Genomic DNA, 21,872 nt, shown 5'->3' with positions numbered 1-21,872 from the left:
AATGCTCTCTCTCACCTAATTTTTCCTTCTGTAGTTCACAACATCTGCTTTGTAATTCACTCTCTTGTTGGCGTAAAGTCTGAAGCTGATGACTTTTCAGCTCAGATGCACTGGACACTGACTTCAGATGTTTTACCTCCTCCTGGAGGGACACTTTATCCCTCTGGAATTCTGCCAACTTTTGAGTCAGTCTAGATATTTCTGAAGAAAAAATATATAAAATATAAAATTTATATTCTAAGATCACAAAGGCATTGCCATAAATTTAATGTCTTTCTTTTGTTAAAAGAATATTCCTCAATATTTGCTGGAATCTGTAATTTTATTTAAGTTTTTTTTAATTAATGCATATTAGCCATTCTAAAACTTTTATATCAGCACTGCATTTTTTTGCCAAAAACACAAAAGGATGAAAATGGTGGTTTTTCCAATGATTCTCCTCTTAGGCAATTTGCAGTACGCCGTTGAAATATCAAGCATGAAATGCAATGTGAGCAAATGATCCTTTTTTTGAAATGAATAAGCAGAGGGATTTATGCATACAAGTTCCATTAATACTAACCTTTTATCTGTAATAGCACTGAGCAGTGAGATGAAAATAAAGTCCCTAAAGCTCACTGACAAGTTTGTTGGCGGGGGTTTTTCAGGGGGGACAGGAGATTTTTTTAGTTAAATATTAATGGAATTGATGAAGGATTTAGACCAAAAAACCCGGATTTTTACGGATGTGTATACATATGAATATCCTAAAAGCTGAATTTTCAGGGATGCGTATACACTTGAATAGTATTTCACTACTTTGAAAGGGATATATGGTATGTAGTGCAGGACACATAACACCTATAGAGGGAACCTGCAATCTTAAAAATAAACCATTCCAGATACTATTTTCTTGGAATTTAATTGGGTCTGGGAATGAAAATTACTAACAAGCAAACAAGTAGGATACTTCTGTAAATGTGTGTCTTCTAGGTTACTTCTACTGGAATAATACTCTCATTCCACTCAAGTATCTCATGCGCAATTCTTACATCATGCTACAGGATAATAAAACTAAGCTGAACTGTTGTAGCTGGGCAATTGAAACATTACTGAGGCATCCTCTTGTTTCAATAGATGAGACATACATATTTAAGAATATTAAAAATTAACAAACAGTATGTCAGAAAAGAACAGTTGGCATATTGTGGATATTTTTAAAAGCCATAAATAATGCAGAAATATGACTACATATGCTCTTAATTTTCATAGAAATAAAAAAGGAGAAAAAATACAGAGCCTTTTTCTAGAGTTCTTCATTTCTTTGGTTTGTGACATCATAATAATTTCAACAGCAATCAATCAACTGTAATTTAACAAGCAACTTAAAGTGAAATAAGGCAGGAAATCTGCAGAAAGAGTGGAACCCTTAATGCCACGCATTATACTCCGTCTTCAGTATTGTTGGCTCCTGGTTCAAAAAGCAATACATAAACTTTTAAATCTGTTATTCTAACAAAAGTTAATAGTAAAGAAAGCAACTTGCTTTTAATACTTGTCTTCAGATGGTTACAATACTCACGCCTGCTTCCTGCATGTAACTGGGGTCAGAACATTCTGAGCTCAGTGTTCTGAGTTAATATACACCTCAGTGGGTGATGCATGCCTACGCTCACTTCTGAGGAATAACAGCACCAACTGCCTCAACTTCTAGTTCCTATTATAGTTCAAAACATTAAAACTATCGTAATTCAGGAGAGAAAGGGGGTGAGTGGGGATCTATTATAATAATTATTACCTTCTGAGAACAAGAATTACGGGTAGGTAATTTCCTTTTCTCCAAAGTTAAACAGTCTAACAAAGCCACATGTGTGTTTTAAAGTGACTAACAAGCCACTGGAATACCTTTGAAAACCAATTAATTAACCCAATTAGCTTATAGTTTCATTTCTTTGATTGTTCAGGTTACACCTCTAAGTATATTTCAAAGGTAGTTCAAATTTATTTGGTGGCACCCCTTCCACTATAAGAATACTTCCACAGCTTATTGAAAGTTATATTTATATTAATGAAAAATACATAAAGTAACCACTTATTTAACTTCTAGTAACTATTTACTAATCTCTAAGGATATGTCTACACTATAGAGAACCTTACCTCTAGTTAAGACTGCTAATTTGAAGTGAGAGAGGCACTCCGGTCAATGTTGGTAAACCTTGCTTTCACGAGGAATAAAGGAAGTTGAAGGAAGAGTGTTCTTCCTTTGACTTCCTGCAGCATAAACAGCGCCAAAAGTCAAGTTAAATTACTTCAACTTCAGTTATACAATTAACGTAGCTGAAGTTGCAAAGCTTAATAGCTTTGTCCTGTGTAGACATACCCTAACAGTGATTATATTAGAAATCCCCAGAGAACTCCAGGTGGCATGGACTGAGGAAGAACTCAGTCCCAGAAATGTGATGTTAAAGAGACCAATTTTCATTCCACATACAGACCTTGCCCACTCAGAGCTAGTTAAGAACATAGAGAGCAATAAGGATCATTAGGACAGGTAATAAGAAAAAGGATAAAATTTCTTCTTCAACAAACTGGAGCACATCCTTTTTCCAAAGGATGGATCTGTGGAAAATAGTAGGTTGGGCCTATAGTGCTGAAGGATGACCCAGTGCTCACACTAAAGATTCTCTCAGTGCAGGTCACCATTCTGATTCAGGAAAGTGACCCTGAACAGGATGAGCAGGTTTTGATCTTTTGGGGGATGTGTTCACCTGCAGCTGAATATGCATCAGTGAAGCAGTGGTTGATGTGGCTCGGTAAAAGGTATCTTGGACGAAAGGGAACTAACCAGGATAATGTTTTCCTCAGCAGGTCAATCACGCTGAGTTTCCTTTAATGTTTTTCTCACATCCAACATGTGCCAATTTTTTTTCTTTTGGATGTCAGGCTTTGGACACAATGATGGAAAAATTATTTCCTATGAGGTTAGAAAGGTAGGAAGGGATAGCTCAGTGGTTTGAGCATTGGCCTGCTAAACCCGGGGTTATGAGTTCAATCGTTGCAGAGGCCATTTAGGGATTTGGGGCAAAAATTTGTCAGGGATGGTAATTGGTCCTGCTGTGAAGTCAGGGGACTGGACTTGATGACCTTTCAAGGTCCCTTCCAGCTCTAGGAGATAGGCAATCTCCAAAAGGTGAATTATGTAGTATGTGTGCTAACCTGGGTCTTTGGAGACCTGGGTTCAATTCCATGCTCTGCTGCAGAATTCCTGTGAATCCTTGAGCAAGTCACTTAGGGCCAGATTTTTATAGAGATGTAGGCATCTAAAGATCCAGAGAGGGATCTAGAGGCATTTTCAAAAGTACCTAGATACCTAACTACCATTGAAATCAATGCACAGTAGGTGCTGAAACACTTTTGAAAATTCTACTAGAAGCCTACCTCTATCTTCATGAACATACGTACCTTTAAAATATGGCTCATACTATCTTTGTGCCTCCGTTACCCATTTTTTAAATAGGTTTAAGTGAACTTCCCTACTACACAGGGAAGCTGCGAGAATCATAGAACCATAGAATACTAGAATTGGAAGGGACCTCGAGAGGTCATCGAGTCCAGTCCCCTGTCCTGATGGCAGGACCAAGCACTGTCTTAGACCATCCTTGATAGATGTCTATCTAATCTGCTCTTAAATATCTGTAGAAATGAAGATTCCACAACCTCCCTAGGCAATTTATTCCAGTGTTTAGCCACCCTGATAGTTCGGAAGTTTTTTCTAATATCCAGCCTAAATTTCTCTTGCTGCAGTTTAAGCCCATTACTTCTTGTCCTATCATCAAAGGCCAAGGTGAACAATTTTTCTCCCTCCTCCTTGTGACACCATTTTAGATACTTGAAAACAACTATCATGCTCCCTTGCCGTCTCCTCCTTTCTAAACTAAACAAGCCCAGTTCTTTCAGTCTTCCCTCATAGCTCATGTTGTCTAGACTTTTAATCATTCTTGTTGCTCTTCTGTGGACCCTCTCCAATTTCTTCACATCTTTCTTGAAATGTGGTATCCAGAACTGGACACAATACTCCCAGTATTGTGAATGCATGCATTAAAGATAATAAGGTGCAGAATGAATGTATTAAAGATAACAAGGTGCTCAGATACTATAATAATGGGAGTTGCATAAATAGATTAGATAAATAGGATCAGCTCTGGTAACAAATGACTCCAAAGTCATGACCTTTTCTTCATGTAAGATGCAGTGAGGATCACGATCTTTTTAGAGCAGAGATATCAGCAACCTCTTTGCCATGTAATTGTACATGTGATAACAGAAAAAAAAATACAGGGGCGTAGATGTCATTGTTTCAAACAAAAGGACCATGAGAGCTACTAGATTGTCGTTAGACCCCAGTTAGAAAAGGCAGCTCTAACTTGGTTTGGCTAGGCATACCACACTAAAAAAACATAGGTATATTCAGGTAATCTATAAGTGGTATTATATAATGGCTTTATAATTTTTTATGATTAGATACATTATGAGAAGAAAGTACAATATCCCACTTTTTCACTTTAATCAATCTATCTTCTATGTGGTTGAATGAAGAGCAAGAAAGATGTCTATAGGTACTGAAATCTGTAGAATTCTGCAGTATATTATCATACAAGGGGTATCTTGCCTTATTAGTACATATGTTTTCTCTAGCATGATTCTTACTGTGACAACTAAAGTGCTACAACTCAACAAAATAAGAATGCTATCCTTTACATATATCAGGTTTAGAATACTTTGATGCCAATATTACTACTCTATCTTAATTGTTAATTTGTATTTTAAATTTTGCATCAGAAGCAAGAAATCTGCTAAACAACCAGTGGGGCCACTGGATGATCGAGATACTAAAGGAGTATGCAAAGATGATAAGGTCATTGTGGAAACACTAAATGAATTCTTTGCTTCAGTCTTCACAGCTGAGGATGTTAGTGAGATTTCTATATCTGAGTCATACTTTTTAGGTGACAAATCTGAGGAATTGTACTAGATTGAGCTGTCATTGGAGGAAGTTTTGGAATAAAGTGATAAACTTAACAGTAACAAGTCACTGTGACCAGATGGCATTCACCCAAGAGTTCGGAAAGAACTCAAATGTGAAATTGCAGCACTATTAACTGTGGTTTGTAATCTATCCTTTAAATCAGCTTCTGTAGCTAATGACTGAAAGATAGCTAAGGTATGCCAATATTTAAAAAGGACTCTAGAAGTGATCCTTGCAATTACAGACTAAACTGCTCAAGATAGTTCAGACCAAAGCAGACTGTGAAGAGCTTAAAAAAGATTTCACAAAACGAAGTGATTGGGCAACAAAATAGCAAATGAATTTAAATGCAAAGTAATGCATATTGGAAAAAAATAGTCCCAACTATACATACAATTTAGCTAAAACTACTCAAGAGAGAGATGTTGGAATCATTGTGGATAGTTCTCTGAAAAAATCCACTCAATATGCAGCAGCACTCAAAAAAGTAAAAAGAATGTTAGGAATAATTTTAAAAGGGATAGAGAATAAGACAGAGAATATCTTATTGCCTCTATATAAATCTATGGTATGCCACATCTTGAATACTGTATACAGATGCAGTTGCCTCATCTCAAAAATGATATATTGGCATTGGAAAAGGTTCAGAAAAGGACAACTAAAATGATTAGGAGTTTTTGGAACAGGTCCCATATGAAGAGAGATTAAAAAGACTGGGACTTTTCAGCTTAGCAAAGAAGCGACTAAGGGAGGATATGATAGAAGTCTATAAAATCATGAGTGGTCTGGAAAAAAATTAATAAGGAAAAGTTATTTACTTCTTCCCAGAACTTAAAAACTAGGGGTCACCAAATTAAATTAATAGGTAGCAGGTTTAAAACAAACAAAAGGAAGATTTTCTTTACACAGCGCAGTCAACCTGTGGAACTCCTTGCCAGAGGATGTTGCGAAGACCAGGACTTTAACAGGGCTAAAAAAATAACTAGATAAATTCATACAGGTTATGTCATCAATTGCTATTAGCCAGGATGGGTAGGAATCATGTCCTTAGCCTCTGTTCTCAAAGGATGGAAAGGGATGACAGAAGAGGGATCACTTGAGGGTTATCTGTTCTGTTCACTCCCTCTGGAGCATCTGGCACTGGCCACTGATGGAAGACAGGATACTGGGTTAGATGGATCTTTGGTCTGGCCCAGTATGGCCAATCTTATGTACACATAATTTCCTTTAACATATTTGACATTTTCAAGATTTACCACCAAATAATTATACTTGTTATTATCAGACTTACTATGCTATTTAAGTACATTATAGTCATATATCAGTTTTTGAGTTCTATAATTCTATTTTTCAGGATATGCACACACTTCAGTTTCCATTAAATCCTGGCCTAACAAAATTATGGACTAGAGTGCCAGCTACAACAGTTGGGAGTGTAGCAATGGTTGTGATGCAGATATCTGTCCCATTAGTAACTGGACTTAGTTCAATTCATTTCACATAGGTTACAAAAAGCCATCATGTATTTTAGCCACTTCTGTCTTGAGACACATTAAGCTCCACAACAGAAAGTCTATCACATCACCTATCCCATGAGCCATCCTAGTTTCCGATCTTCTATTATTTTAATTTACAGTTTTATAATCACAAAAGTTATAATATCCTACCACATAAGTAGCATACAGATCAATGGTACTCATTACAATGTATTCTCTGACAGGTTAACACACACTATTTAGGGTTAATATCCTGCCCTCAATTTCCATTTTTGGTCATGTACTTGTTTTGTAAACATATTTTTGGATGGGAAATGTTGTGTGCTTGTGTTTTTATATTTTTGGCTTGGTTTTGAAAGAGAACTTAAAGAAAGGGAGTTTTTAAAAAATAGAGATTGGTTAGTCTTAGTAAGGAGAAGCATTTTTAAAGGTTGCTTATTAAAGAAAAGAAAGATTTTGGTTGGGTGTATTATGGAGAGAGTTTTTTAAAAGTATGAAAGATTGTAAAAAGGTTATTAAAGAATACAAAGAGGAGGAAAATAAGCACAGGGCAAAGAAGAAAGGAATTTAGAAGAAAAATAAAAAAAATATATAACAAGAAGAGAATCTGTGTCACTGAACACATGTAGAACAAAACATCCTGCCCCAAGACCTTCCATTAATGAAATGATAGCTGTTCTGGGAGGTGAGCCATTGGAGGAAAATATGCCGGACTAACCAGAAGCTGTTCTACAGCTACATCATAGAATGCATTCTTTTGAATCAATCTTATCATACTAAGATTTTAAAATAAAGGACCTACCACCTCCTTTCAAAAATGGGTTTCTGTAGTTTATTTGAAAAACTCTAGCCTATGAGTATTTGATCATGTGTATAAAAACTGTATTTTTGCAAGACGTGATTTTACAATTTTTTGCATGCTATTGTTTTTCTCTTTTATAACCAGCGATGACTCCACAAAGTCATCCTGGTTCTTCAGTGCAATTTCAGGCAGAAACACATGGCTCAGCATCAGAGCTGTCTCTTTAGCAAATAAGTATAAACGGGTTCTCTCTTCTGGACATGATCAGGGTACACAAAAAAATTTGGGCATCTTGTAAAAGAACATGTTCATAGTATCTAGGTTCCCAATTTTAAAACCACAGCTCATAAAAAGAAGAAGTTACTCACCTTCATGCAGTAATGACTGTTCTTCAAGATGAGTCTCTGTGGGTGCTCCACTCGGTGCGGGCTCGTCCCAGTGCTGCAGATCAGAGACTTACATAGTTGTGTTCCTGCCAGACTGCATATGGGCCTTTGATCTGTTGCGCACGGTCCAGCCCCCGTTGTTCTGAAACAATAAAAAGTCAAGTCTGTAGCAGGGAGGAGGGCGGATCGTGGAGCATCCACAGGGACACATCTCGAAGAACAATAGTTACTGTACGAAGGTGAGTAACTCCTTCTTCTTCGAGTGGACCCTGCGGGTGCTCCACTCATGGTGACTTTGGAGCAGTACCCAAGCGAGAAACATGGTTCAGAATTACGGTTTGTTAACAGGAGGGAGCACTGCCATTGCCACCAATGAGTCTGAAGCCCAATGATGCAGAATTGTATAATGTCTCCTGAAAGTTTTATTGGAAGACCATGTTGCTGCTCAGCAAATGTCCCGAAACAGTACACCTCTTAAAAAAGCTGTAGACGTGGCCACTGCTCTCGTGGAGTGGGCTTTAGGTTGGGCTAAGAGTGGTTTATTACATATAGAATAGCACGTAGTAATACATGTCACTATTAAATTTGCAATGCGTTGGGATGAGAGTGGTTGACCCTTGGAACGGGCCACCAGTGAAACAATGAGACAGTCGTTCTATGGAAATCCCACGTTCTGTCCATATAAAAAGCTAGTGCATTGCGCACATCCAAGGTATGTAGAGTTGCCTCATGTGATGAAGTATGTGGTTTGGGGCAGAAACAGGGAAGCACAATGGGTTCATTGATTTGAAAGTCTGAGCACATTTTAGGAAGGAATGCTAGGTGAGATCTTAACGTGACTGAATCTTTTGTAAATTTGGTATAAGGCAGTGATGACATGAGGGCTGCGAGCTCGTTCACTCTACGTGCTGAAGTCAAAGCTAGTAAAAAGAGAGATTTAATTGTAAGCACGTAGCCAGCAGTTCGAATGGAGGATGCATCAACATCTCTAGCACCAGATCAAGATTCCAGGAAGGTGGTGGAGGCCTTTGTGGTGGATTAAGATTTGTAAGGCCCTTCAGGAACTGTTTTGTTGTGGGGTATGAAAACACTGAAACCCTGTCTATCATGTGATGAAAGGCAGTAATCACTGCCAAGTGTACTTGTAAGGATGCTATAGATAGACCCCCTTGTTGCAAGTGTAGTATATATTCGAGTATTTTATGCAACGGTGAACAATGTGGATCGATATCATTTCTGACACACCAGGCCTCAAACCTAGCCCATTTCGCAGAGTATGTGGCCCGTGTAGAGCTCTTCCTACTAGATTAGTACATGCTTGACTGGGTCAGAGTAGAGGTTCTCAAATGTCGTGAACCACTTAGCATCCAAGCCATCAAATGTAGGATTTCGGGTCTCGGGTGCCACAGGGGGAGCCATTCCGTTGAGTTAGCAGGTTTGGGGAAATGGGAAGATGGTATGGGGTCTTGATTGACAGCTGATGAAGTATCAAATACCATGGTTGGCGAGCCCACGCTGGAACTATGAGGATCATGAGAGCCGCAACCACAGTGATTTTCTCTATAAACTTGGGTACAAGGTCCACTGGCGGGAAGGCATAAAGTAGAGATGTTCCCCAAGAAAGGAGAAAGGCATCTCCCAAGGAACAACGACCTATTCCTGCCCTGGAACAATATTTCGGACATTTTGCATTGTTTGTGTTGCAAACAGGTCTATTGATGGAAAGCCCTAACGCCGAATGACCCGGTATAGAATGTCGATTCAGATCTCCCATTTGTAATCGTGGGAAAACTGCCTGATTAGTGAATCTGCAATTATGTTGTTTACTCCAGGTAAGTATAACACTATGAGGAACCTCTTGTTGCAGATACACCAATTCCGTAAGCGAATTGCTTCCATGCAAAGAGATCGAGAACGGGCCCCGCCTTGTCTGATGATGTAATACATGGTTGCAACATTGTCTGTGAGCACTCTTGTTGTTGTGCCTCTTATGTGCAATCTGAAATGCTTGCACACTCGAAATACCGCCCATAGTTCAAGTATATTGATGTGCAGCAACATTTCTGCTTTGGACCACTTGCCTTGAACTGTTAGGTTGTCCATGTGGGCACCGCATCCCATAAGGGAGGCGTCAGTGATTATTTGTTTTGACGGATGGGGACGATGACCCCGCAAAAGATTTTCTGGTTTGGTCCACCAGTTCAGGGACACCTTGTCGTGTGGTGGCAGTGTTACCAACTTGTGGACACTGTGCTTCGCTGGAATGTATACTGAAGCTAGCCAGTGCTGGAGACATCTAAAAATGTAAGCTTGTGTGCAGAACGAGAGTGGCAGCTGCCAAGTGGCCCATCAACTGTAAACAGGTGGGTACTGGCATCATTGAAGGGTGTGTGACGGTGTCTGTTAGGTTTTGGATTGACTGGAAGCATTCTGCAGGTAAGTATGCATGAGCTGCCTTTGCATCTAGTTGAACTCCTATAAAAATCAAGTTCTGAGTTGGTTCCAGTGATGATTTTTGTATGTTTATAATGAGACCGAGAGACTTGAATGTTCGGGTTGTTATTTTTACTGCCTCACTCTTCTCTGTATGAGTGCGACCTCTGAGCAGGCAATCGTCCAGGTAGGGAAAAATCATCACCCCTGCTTTGCATAGGTAAGCTGCTACAACTGCCAGGGTTTTGGAAAATATCCTGGGAGCACATGCCAGGCCAAATGGAAGTACTTTATACTGGAAATGTTTGTCTGCTGCTGTAAAGCGAAGAAATCGTCTGCGCGTCACATGTATTGCAACGTGGAAATAAGCATCCTGTAAGTCGAGGACTGCGAACCAATCTCCCTCATTCAGAGCTGGTATAATTGTAGCTAGGGTGACCATTTTGAAGTGTTGTTTTCGGAGGTATAGGTTTAGATTTCGTAGATCCAAGATAGGTCTCCATCCTTCATTCTTCTTTGGAATAAGCAAATATTGAGAATAGAACCCTTCTCCCTGGAATTCCTCAGGCACTCTCTCTATTGCTCCAATGGTGAGCAAACAATGGACCTCTTGTTTCAACCAATCCATGTGAGATGGGTCCCTGAAAAGGGACAGGATGGGTGGGGTGGTTGGGGAAAGTGAAATGAAAGGAATGGTGAGACCGGAAGCTACAATTTCCAACACCCATTTGTTTATGGTGATAGTGGACCAATGATGGTAATAGGGTCTTAGACGATGTTGGAAAAGAAGTGAGATGGGAGCTTGACTACACCTTCAAATTTGCTATTTTGCAGATGACTGATTAGAGATACGATTAGGCTGCTGACGTCTGCGCTGAGGATGCTGACGGAATCGTTGATGTTCCAGGGGTCAAGGTTGTTGTCTATGGAAAGAGAAATCATATTGTCTCTGGTAAGTATAATAATAATGCTTTCGTCTAAAGAGGGGTGTATACATCCCTAGTGTGCGAAGCGTAGTTTGGGAATCCTTGACTGAGTGCACGGCCTCGTCTATTTTGCTGGCAAAGAGCTTGTGCTTATCAAAGAGCAAGTCCTCAACTTTATTCTGGAGTTTCGTGGGGACTGCTGCAGATGATAACCATGAAGATCTTCTCATTGTGTCCGCCACATCCATGGCGATCTGTAATGCAGCTCTGCATGACGCGTACCCCTCTTATACTATGGATTTGAGTAATGGTCTTTTGAATCAGGGAGATGTTGTAGAAGGTTCGCCAATTTTGAATAATTATCAAAGTTATGATTGGAAAGGAAAGCGGAATAGTTGGCAATACATAGTAGTAACATGGCTGAAGAATAGACTTTCCTTCCAAAAATATCTAGCTTTTTATTATCTTTTTCTGGAATGGTATTTCTGTACTGTGGTACTTTTGATCTATATTGTACTGCATCGACCACCAATGAATTAGGTTGGGGGTGGTTAAACAGAAAGTCCAAGCCCTTAGCAGGGACAAAATACTTTTTATCCGCTTTTTTACTCATTGGGGGAGCAGATGCCGGAGTCTGCCAAATTTCCTCCGCCACCTCCATGATCACCTCATCAATAGGAAGTGCAATTTTATTCTGGTGCTGTGGGCATAGGTTTTTCAAGAGGCGGTGCTGTTTCATTCGAATATCTGCTAACTGCACCTCTCGACTATCTGCAACACGTTTGAAAAGATCTTGAAATTGTTTCAGGTCATCTGGTGAGGAAACATCACCTAGAATCACCGCCTCATCTGGAGAAGATGATGAGTGGTCTGTTGGTGATGCACCCTGCTGCCGGTCCTCTGGATCAGACAACTGACCCTCTTTGGGCTCAGAGTGCTCCAACTGAATCACTGGGCTTTTTGGAGGAGGAAGCGATGAATGACTGCATTGAGGCACTGGAGGTAAGTGTTGAGAATCAGTAGATAAACAGCAACATGTGCGCCTCTTGTAGCATTGGAAGGTCCGGTTATGATGAATAGGGTTGTAGTATCCCTTGTAGTAATGACCACAGTACAGCTCTGAGCACGTTGCCAATAAATGCCTGGAAGAGTACACACTGCTATGCCTTGTATAGTAATACCGCCTTGTGACTGGATGGGCGATCATGAGTAATTTAATGAGCGCCTTGGAGATGAGGATTGAGAGAGAGAGAGAGAGAGAGAGAGCCTTCTCTCTCTATATCTTGGCTCTCTGTAGCAGAAATAGCAATCAGAAGAGACTGGGCTGCCTACCCTATTGTAATGCTGATGATGTGATCGCGGGGAGAAGGGTGGCCCCGGTGAGAAAGTTGGAGATGGAGAATTTTTGAGCCCTGGATGTACAATTGCCTGTTTACAGGCTTCCCCCCAGTGCCGGCGTGATATTAGCCTGCAGTGCTGCCGGGGCATGAGGTGGTGAGGGAGCTTGCTCCGGTTCCAGCAAGCTCCCTTGTTGATTTAAAGCTGTTCCTGTTGCCGGTGCCGATGCCCCTGGTACTGGTGGTGCAGATGTCAGTTTCTATGGCCCTGATGGAACTGGTGCCGATTGTGCTCTCAGTGCTAGCAGCGGCGGCTTCTTTCCGCTTGTGTCCGGCAGCCACCGAGACTCTGCCCTGGCTGTCCCTGATGTGCCCAAGCCATGTTTCAAGCCCCGTCCGGTACTAAGAGCCACTGGCAGAGACCGAGTTGGGGACGGCTTACATTTCTTAGAAGCAGATGTCTTGCTATCAACGATGGTGCGCTTGTGCCCCGCAGAGGTAGATGGCTCAGCAGGCTGTAGTGTCTTGTCTATTGACAGCTTTTTCAAGTGCCTGTCCCGATCCTTGCAGGCTCTGGCTGTCAGCTTACAGCAATGCTGACAGTGCTGCGGTAAGTGTGCTTCTCCCAACCACCATATACATGCCTCATGCCCGTCTGACACTGGCATGGGCTCCTGGTAGACTGCACACCTCTTAAAGCCTGGGGACCCAGATATTTCTCAGAGTGAGTGTATCGCCCTTGAGTAAAAAGAATTTTTTTTTTTAAAGAACACTGAACCAGAACACGAAACAGGTAAGGGTAGAAGAAACTTGTTTTGGTAATAACTATATACAGATGTGAGGTAAGGAGAACTCTGAGGGAGAGATGGAGCTCCGTCAGGACCGAGGGTAGCTGGAAGGAACTGAGTGGGGGCCGGACCATGCGCAACAGATCAAAGGCACGAACAGTGCAAGCCACTGCTCGCGCATGTGCGGTCCGGAGGGAGCACGGCTATGCAAGTCTCCAATCCGTGGTGCCGGGACAAGCCCAACACCACAAGTGGAGCACCCACGGGGACCACTTGAAGAAGAATACATGGTTTTATATACACACTGAAACCTGTCAAAGAATACATGGTGATGAATACTATCGAGCTACTACTCAAATATTATTACAAGTTTATGATTTACCTGTCAACGAGACTTTGCTTATAGTTTTTATTTGTACAAATATCTCTTCTTTCAGTCCAGTCCAGTTGTCTAGCTTATTAGATACAACTTCTTTAATACTGGATAGCTCTTTTCTAACACAAGGAAGTAATGAAAGAGCCTTGTTTAGAGTTATCTGATGGTACTCCAATCTTTTCCTGCAAAAACAACAAAAAATATTTACAATATCAATCATTTCTTTAAAAAGAAAATACAAATACTTGGGAAGATATGTTCAAATTGTGTCCTTACTAAGAAAAACTGCTAATAATTTTGCCTTCCATCATATTTTATGTAACAATTATTCAGTATATTGAATATATTTATACATTTCACAACACATCAACATTTTTGTCCTCCCTTATTTCTGTAAAATTGAAGACAATTTTTGATTGGACAAATAGATGTTTTATGATTCTTTTTCATGGCTTTAGATTTAGAATATAAAAGGAAAAGTTTCTAGATGTTATATGCTTGTGCACTGGCTAAAATCATTCTTTGCAACTAGCTATAAGAAATATGGTACTGCAGCTGCATTCTAAGTGCTACTATATCACAAGAAATGCCTTTAACTCTATTAATTTATTCTGTAGAGATTAATGAGAAAATTGCCAACAATAAATCTGGAAAATGATCAAATTATATTTTTAACACAGTATTATTTTGCTATATTCTGAAAAGCAAATATTGAAATGTTTCCAAATATTTTTTCCATTTGCCATATTTTTCTTGTAATTTTATAATTCTACAAATCTTGTCATATTAACTGATTGCAGTATACTTTTTTTCCTCTTTTTTCTACAGGAGACAGATCTACCAAATTGCCATTTAGGGATACTTACCTGAACAGTTCTAACTTTTTATGTGCAACTTCCTTCTCTTCTTGGAAGCGTTTCCTGGCCTCATTCAGATTTTGTAGCTCATTTTGTTTGCCTTTCAATTGCACAGATAAATTATTTATTCTGCATACGTAAATAAAAGTGGTATATAGTGTTACTATTTGCACAACTAAAAATCTACATTTTGTACTTCTTCCACTAGTTTTGAGGAAAAAACTTACTATAAAAATGTCATTTTTCAATGCTAGAAGTTATACTGTTTAGGACTAGGGGTACTGTATTCTGAAATGGAATATCTCCAGCTGCTGTACATATTTCCTCTCACTGTTCACCAGAAATAGAGGCTACTGACTTTTAAGGTGTCATGTGAAGTACTTCTGAGTCCAGCATTTGCTTGACTAGGAATTATTTCTGTAGTATTGTTATGACTGTCTATGACTACACAGAGAAGTGAATTATATGTCCTGCTGATTGTGGGCAGGAGATGTAGTCAGTTACGAATTTGGGGCCAAATTCGTATTTTACAGGAACAAATTTTCACAAAACCTAATATCTATACAAATGCTTCTATCTTTTAAAAATTAAAATCTAGTACGGTATAAGAAATTTCATAAACAAACAACTGTACACCTGATGTGTTCAAAACCATACACTGCAGCACAGAGAAGCTTAAGTGGGGTATATTATTTTTATTTAAACAAATATCTTTTATAGTGACAAGAAAATTGGATTTTTAAAAATCTTGCACTTTTAATAATCAAAAGTGATCTCATTTATGTAAGGAAACATGTTTGTCTACAAATAAATTATTGTTAAGTTCTCGATATTTTGTAGCATTTATCTTACCTGTCCAACTTCCAAGGTAGTGACAACATAAATCAAATCAAATACATTATTTTTGGAACCTACACAGAAAATTGGACTATGTAGAAATATTTCTTTTCTGATTAAAAATCCAGGAAATCTGAGTTCAGGTGAAGAAGAGGATCTGAAAAGGGACAGGTGGTCTTTCACACAAGTTTACAATGTAAACTTTTCTTCCTTTATTCCTTGCTGCATTCTTCCAAGTATGCAGGGGCAAGATTAGAAAGGCAAAGGCATAAAACAAGCTAAATTTAGCTCAAGGCATGAAGGGTAACAAGAAGATGTTCCACAAGTATATTAGGAGCAAGAAGACCAAGAACAAGGTAGGCTTATTGAAGAGGGAGAAACAACAACGGGAAACTTGGAAATGGCCAAGGTGCTTAATGACTTCTTTGTTCCAGTTTTCATCAAGAAGATGGATGGTGATGGGATCCCTAACATAGTGAATGCTAGTGGAAATAAGCTAGGTTTAGAAGTTAAAATGAAAGAACAAGTTAAAAATTACTTAGAAAAGTTAGATGTCTGCAAGTCACCAGGGCATGATGAAACACATCCTAGAATACTCAAGGAGCTGATAGAGGAGGTATCTGAGCCTTAGCTATTATCTTTGAAAAATCATGGAAGATAGGAGAGATTCCAAAAGACTGAAAAAGGACAAATATAGTGCCCATCTATAAAAAGGGAAATAAGAACAACCCAGGAAACTACAGACCATTCAGTTTAACTTCTGTGCCAGGGAAGATAATGGAACAAGCAATTAAGAAATCCATCTGCAAACATCTGGAAGATAATAAGGTGATAGGTAACAGACAGCATGGATTTGTAAAGAACAAATCAGATCAGACCAATATGATAGCTTTCATTGATAGAATATCAACACTTGTGAAAAAGGGAGAAGTGGTGGATGTGGTATACATAGACTTTAGTAAGGCATTTGACACGTCTTGCATGACCTTCATATCAATAAACTGGGGAAATGCAACCTACTATGAGGTGGGTGCATAACTGGCTGGATAACCATTCTCAGACTGTCTAAACTACATCCCTTTTCTCAAAAAAGGGATGTAAATTAGACACTTTGAAATTGCAAATGAAGAGGGGATTTAAATTACCCGTGCATCATTTGCATAATGGCGGCCGTGGGTTTTTTTAAACGGGGCTTTTCAAAAGAAAAACGGCCATTTAGACAAGGATCGATTGAAAATAAAACCCTTTTTCGAAAGATTCTGTATTCAAAAAATGAGAACAGGATCTTTCGAAAAAGGGTTTTATTTTAGATCAATCCTGGCTTCATTTGCAATTTCAAAGTGTCTAAATTTACATCCCTTTTTCGAGAAAAAGGATGTAGTTTAGACACAGCCTAAGAGAGTAGTTATTAATGGTTCACAATCATGCTGGAAGGGCATAACAAGTGGGATTCTGAAGGGGTCTGTTATGGGACTGGTTCTGTTCAATATCTTCATCAATGATTTAGATCATGGCATAGAGAGTACACTTATTAAATTGGCAGATGATACCAAGCTCGGAGGAGTTGCAAGTGCTTTGGAGGATAGGGTCATAATTCAAAATGATCTGGACAAACTAGAGAAATGGTCTGATGTAAATAGGATGAAATTTAATAAAGACAAATGCAAAGTATTCCACTTAGGAAGGAACAATCACTTTCACACATACAGAATGGGAAGCGACTGTCTAGGAAGGAGTACTGCTGAAAGAGATTTAGGAGTCACAGTGCACCAGAAGTTAAACATGAATCAATGGTGTGACACTGTTGCAAAAAAAGCAAACATGATTCTGGGATGCATTACCAGAGTGTTGTGAGCAAGACACAAGAAGTCATTATTCCGCTCTATTCAATGCTGATTAGGCCTCAGATGGAGTATTGTGTTCAGTTCTGGGCACCACATTTCAAGAAAGATGTGGGAAAATTGGAGAAGGTCCAGAGAAAAGCAAAAAAAAAAAAATGATTAAAGGTCTAGAAAACATGAGCTATGAGGGAAGACTGAAAGAACTTGGCTTGTTTAGTTTAGAAAAGAGAAGACTGAGAGGGGACATGATAGCAGCTTTCAAGTATCTAAAAGAGTGTTACAAGAAGGAGAGAGAAAAATTGTTCTCCTTGGCCTCTGAGGATAGGACAAGAAGTAATGGGCTTAAATTGCAGCAAGGGAAGTTTACATTTTGACATTAGGAAAAACTTCTTGTCAGTGTGATTAAACCCTGGAATAAATTGCCTAGGGAAGTTGTGGAATCTCCATCTGGAGATATTTAAGAGCAGTTTAGACAGATACCTGTCAGGGATGTTCTAGACCAGTGGTCCCCAACCTTTTGGGGCTGCCAGGCACCTGGGGGTGGGGCTGCTTACGTGCCGGGCGTCCGGGGGTGGCACCGCGCATGCGCTGCGCACCGAGGGCGGGGCTGGCCCAGATCATACGGCGGGTGCAAATAAATGCCCCGGTGGGCGCCATGGCACCCGTGGGCACTGTGTAGAGGACCACTGATGTAGACAGTGCTTGGTCCTTCTGTGAAGGCAGGGAACTGGATTCGATGATCTCTCAAGGTCTCTTCCCGCTCTAGTAATTTATACCCAGGAAAGTAATCCTCAATATAAAATTAAAGATGTCCAAGCGCATTTCTCAACAACAATAATCACTAAAAATGAGAAAATAACTAATTAAACCAACATTAATGTCCACAGTAGTTTTAGCTCTCGTATCTTAATATCCAGATATCACAGAGAAGTCCACAGTTCCACTACAAGTTTATTTTTAATTCTGCAATTTTTCCACATAAAATATATACTTTCAATTTCTCCATATCACATGTAAATACCAAATATTAACTCTGACCTCAGTTAGTCACTCTCTCTCATTTCAGGGGCCATGTTATTGGGTTTTTTGTTTGTTTGTTTTGTTTTTGCTTCTCATTTGTGTGCAGACTTGGACTGAGTTTTCTGTGTAGCCCCAAGCCAAAAAAGGTTCCTCATGATTTACAGCATATGTTTCTATATGAAAAAATCTGATACTTGAGTTAAGACTTTCCTCACATCTATCAGGTTCACCCGAAGGAACAACTACCTCCAGAATGGATCTGTAAACTCTACATCTGCAGCAGGTTTTGCTTCAAGTCTCACCCTCTTCCTGCCCTTTTAACATCTGTCTTATTCTGTCTTTCCCTATATGCAAAAGGGGGAATTTGGATCTAAATTATACTATGACAAATAAGAAGAACACTTTTTACAATTAATAATAGCCTATATTAATAATATTTTTAAGCTAGCATGGAAAAGAGGTTTGCTAATTTTGATTAGACATGTGCTGAAGGTTTCATCACATGATAATCCTTAATTAAAGATTAATCTTTAATTTCTGGAGATTAGAATCCAGAAATTATGGTGTGTCATTTGTGATTACTATGGTTCTTCAGCTATCAAGGTCTGAAAACAGTTAGACTCAGAGGGTATGTCTACACTACAACATTATTTTGAAATATCTAATTTTGAAATAGCTTATTTTGAAGTAACATGTCTACACACAAAATGCATTTCGAAATAGCATTTTGCTATTTCAAAATACCACATCCACACTGAGTGGACTTGAATTGCATTTAAGGCTGGTTGGAAACAGTTCCAGCAGGGCACCAAGTCAGGAGTTACTTTGTGTGGCCGCTGCCTGAGGCTATCTGAGGCCTGTGCTTAAAGAGACAGCCCCTGGACAGCTGGTTCTCAGATTTCCCTGCTTGCTTGCCTACCTCAATGAGATACAGCAAAGCATTTTGTCTCTGCATGCTCTGGTTGTCCTCACTCGGGACACCACAGCACCCTGCATCATGGAGCCAAAGCTATTCCTGGGCACTCTGGTGCTTCTCGTGGATGTGTTGCTGCAAGCCTGGCTGCACTTTCTGCAGGCTGCCATCTGGGAGGTCCATCGGGGAGCTGTCAGTATCCTGCAGGAGGTCCTGCAGGAGAGCTTCTACCCTGAGGAGCACTAAAAGGCTTCCTTGTCTGCCCCACTGGGGGCTTGTGCCTCATTCCTCCCTCATGTCCTTCTACTTACCCCTGCCTAACTCCCTTCCTGATGTAAAATAAAGTCCATGTATTTTCATGAACACAAACTCTTTATTTAAAACTGGGCAGTGGGGGGGAATGAAACTCTGGTGAGACTGGGGAAAGGAGACAAGAGAGGGGAAGAGAGAGGGTGGGAGAGGGGAAGGGGAAACCTGGGGGGAGGGAACAGGAAGGAGGAAGCAAGGGAAAGAAGGGGGAGGGGAAGCTCAAGGCTCAGGGTTGGGGGACCAACTTAATTTTCAGGCAAACCTGCTCCTGGGTTCACAAGTGGCCTTTTATTGGCCAGGCTGACAGCTATTCTGCCATAGACGGCCACGTTCCCCCATCTAGTGCAAAGATCATAGACATTGGGGGCATCCCCCCAAACCTGAATAAAGTCCATGATCTCCACCCTGGACCAGAAAGGCGCCCACGTTCTCCGGGCCCTGGCAGGCTCCTGGAAGCTGGCAGATTGCTCCTGGGGAGCGGTGGAGGGCTAGCTGCCAGTGGCTTGCTCGCTTATGTTTTGGGGCCACTGGGTCGGGGCAGTGACTGCTGGCTCTGAGCTGGCAGGCTTGGAGCTGGTACAGACACTGTGGCCAGACTCTATGTCTTTAAGGGCTCCGGGGAGGGAGGGAGGCAGGGAAGAGGAGTTTTCCTGTCTGTGCCCAGAGTGGCCAGCAGGGCACCCTGGGAAGGGCTGGAGGCCCCCTATATCAAAATAAGTATCTACACAGTGCTTATTTCAAAATAGCAATTTCGAAATTGGCACTATTCCCCCTGGAATGAGGTTTACCAATTTCAAACTAAGCCCTCTGCTATTTCGATTTAATTTTGAAATAGTGGTTTGGCTGTATAGACACTAGGAAAGTTATTTTGAAATAACTTTGCTATGTAGACATACACAGAGGGAATTTCATGTTCAACTTATTTGTACATGTTTTCCTTGCCACTACTACTATGTATTTGCCCAAAATAATATTACTGAAAAGCTAGAGTAATTGTGATTTAAAAACTAAGGATATCAAACCCCAAAGCCATGTCTTTGTCATCCAGTCTGCAAGAGAAGAGATTCAACATGATGTAAAGCTTGGTACAAAGTTTAACTGAATAGCTGTCAGATGTCTACTAGATAGAGATTGTCAAAATAAGTACTTACAAATTTAAAAAATCTGTACCTCTGTCAACCTGACAAAAATGAAACTCCAAAACTTTATAAAATCCAAGTTATCTGCATTTGTTCAGTTTACCCTGCTCTCCGAATTTCACTGAGCTAGGGAAAATGAAATCAAATTGGTCAATTTCACATTTATTTTTTAGTCAGCCAATTGTACTTTCTGGTTCTTAGGCCTGAGCACAATGTTGTTGTGTTTGAGTCTCAAGGATTGTAGGGAAACATGTCCTGCTAGGCTGGAACAAATTTAAGCAACCCCACTGTAATAGTTTTTACGGATTGATTTTCATAATAATTTTTATAAAACACTTCCCCTTACCCCATTTATTTTTTAAACCAAACCTAGAGTTTCAGTCTGATGCTTAATAGTGCCTCTTTAAAAAAGAAGGAACAAAATTTTATAAGAATTGTTTTTGTCAGATGTTCTCTATAATTGTGTTCAGAGGACACTGAGGATGACCAATGGCACTGATACAAAGGGTCAACATCTAAGATTAATCAGATTACTCCCCATAACTACTGCTAAAGATGATTTAAGGAGATTAGTCTGAAAGTTCTGTACCAGAACTGTTTTGAGGTTCCAGCCTTAACTAAAGATCAGCCATGATTAATATGCATTTATGTACTTTTATATATTTTTTCCTTCAAAAAATGAAGTCAACAGATTTCTGGATCAGAGAACTACTGAAGTAAAGACGCAGTTGAAAGATCATATGAGACGCCATTGAAGTATATTGCATCAATGTGTCTCCTTAACCAGCCAGCAGAGTCGCTTCCAAGTTATATAAAGCACTTTCTTCTCTTTGGATCTGACAGTGATCTAACACAATGGCACTTTAAAAACAAATACTGAAACTATGGTGTAAGTCCCTGCCCTGAGGATTTTAACACAGACTGAAAAGCAAGAGATGACAATCCAGGGGCAAGAAGATTACATTACAATTATCAAGACTGATGGGACATGCATATTACACACACACTTTACACATCTTATTTCCTCTCCTTCTTCTCATTCCCTTAGTTCTCAGTCTTCACTGGAGTTAACTTAATTATTCTAAAAATTAACTCCTCTCAATTCAACTTAACTTGAGTAAGAATGGGCACACTGCCAAACTATACCTGGGCTACAGTGATTGGATTAGCTGTTGACAAGTTGTGCTAACATGAGTTGTAGCCTGCATCTCCTGAATGACAAGCATTCATATTAAAAGTACCACAACATTCAAGAGGTTTTGTAGGGGAATGAAACCTAAATTAACTCTACAGTGTAGACAAGCCCCAAATGCAATCACTCCATCAAGTCTGCAGTCGATACTGCTGTAGCTGATGAGGGGAGCCAGAAGGAAAGAACAGCACCTGCAATACCATGGACAAGTAGCC

The 21,872-nt window shown here is 39.9% G+C and overlaps 1 protein-coding gene and 1 long non-coding RNA gene across 11 annotated transcripts in view; one reads left to right on the top strand and one right to left on the bottom strand.

The window, feature by feature from the left end:
• LEKR1 (leucine, glutamate and lysine rich 1) overlaps positions 1-21,872 on the bottom strand; it is a 144,222-nt gene that overhangs the window by 73,937 nt on the left and 48,413 nt on the right. For all 10 annotated transcript variants that reach the window (XM_075937768.1, XM_006123470.4, XM_075937767.1 and 7 more), the window contains 3 exons: positions 14,416-14,535; positions 13,556-13,731; positions 16-201 (listed from right to left, as the gene is read on the bottom strand). In XM_075937768.1, coding sequence (XP_075793883.1) covers positions 16-201; positions 13,556-13,731; positions 14,416-14,535 — 482 coding nt within the window. The remainder of the gene's footprint in view (positions 1-15; positions 202-13,555; positions 13,732-14,415; positions 14,536-21,872) is intronic.
• Positions 10,954-14,695, top strand: LOC142830781 (uncharacterized). Its single transcript, XR_012906256.1, has 3 exons — positions 10,954-11,074; positions 11,857-12,050; positions 14,378-14,695. It is a non-coding gene; the product is annotated as an uncharacterized LOC142830781 (long non-coding RNA).

The sequence above is a fragment of the Pelodiscus sinensis genome, chromosome 10 (assembly GCF_049634645.1).
Source record: "Pelodiscus sinensis isolate JC-2024 chromosome 10, ASM4963464v1, whole genome shotgun sequence".
Taxonomy (NCBI): Eukaryota; Metazoa; Chordata; order Testudines; family Trionychidae; genus Pelodiscus; species Pelodiscus sinensis.
The sequence above is the reverse complement of the archived record's forward strand: the minus strand, read 5'-3'. Positions and strand labels throughout refer to the sequence as shown.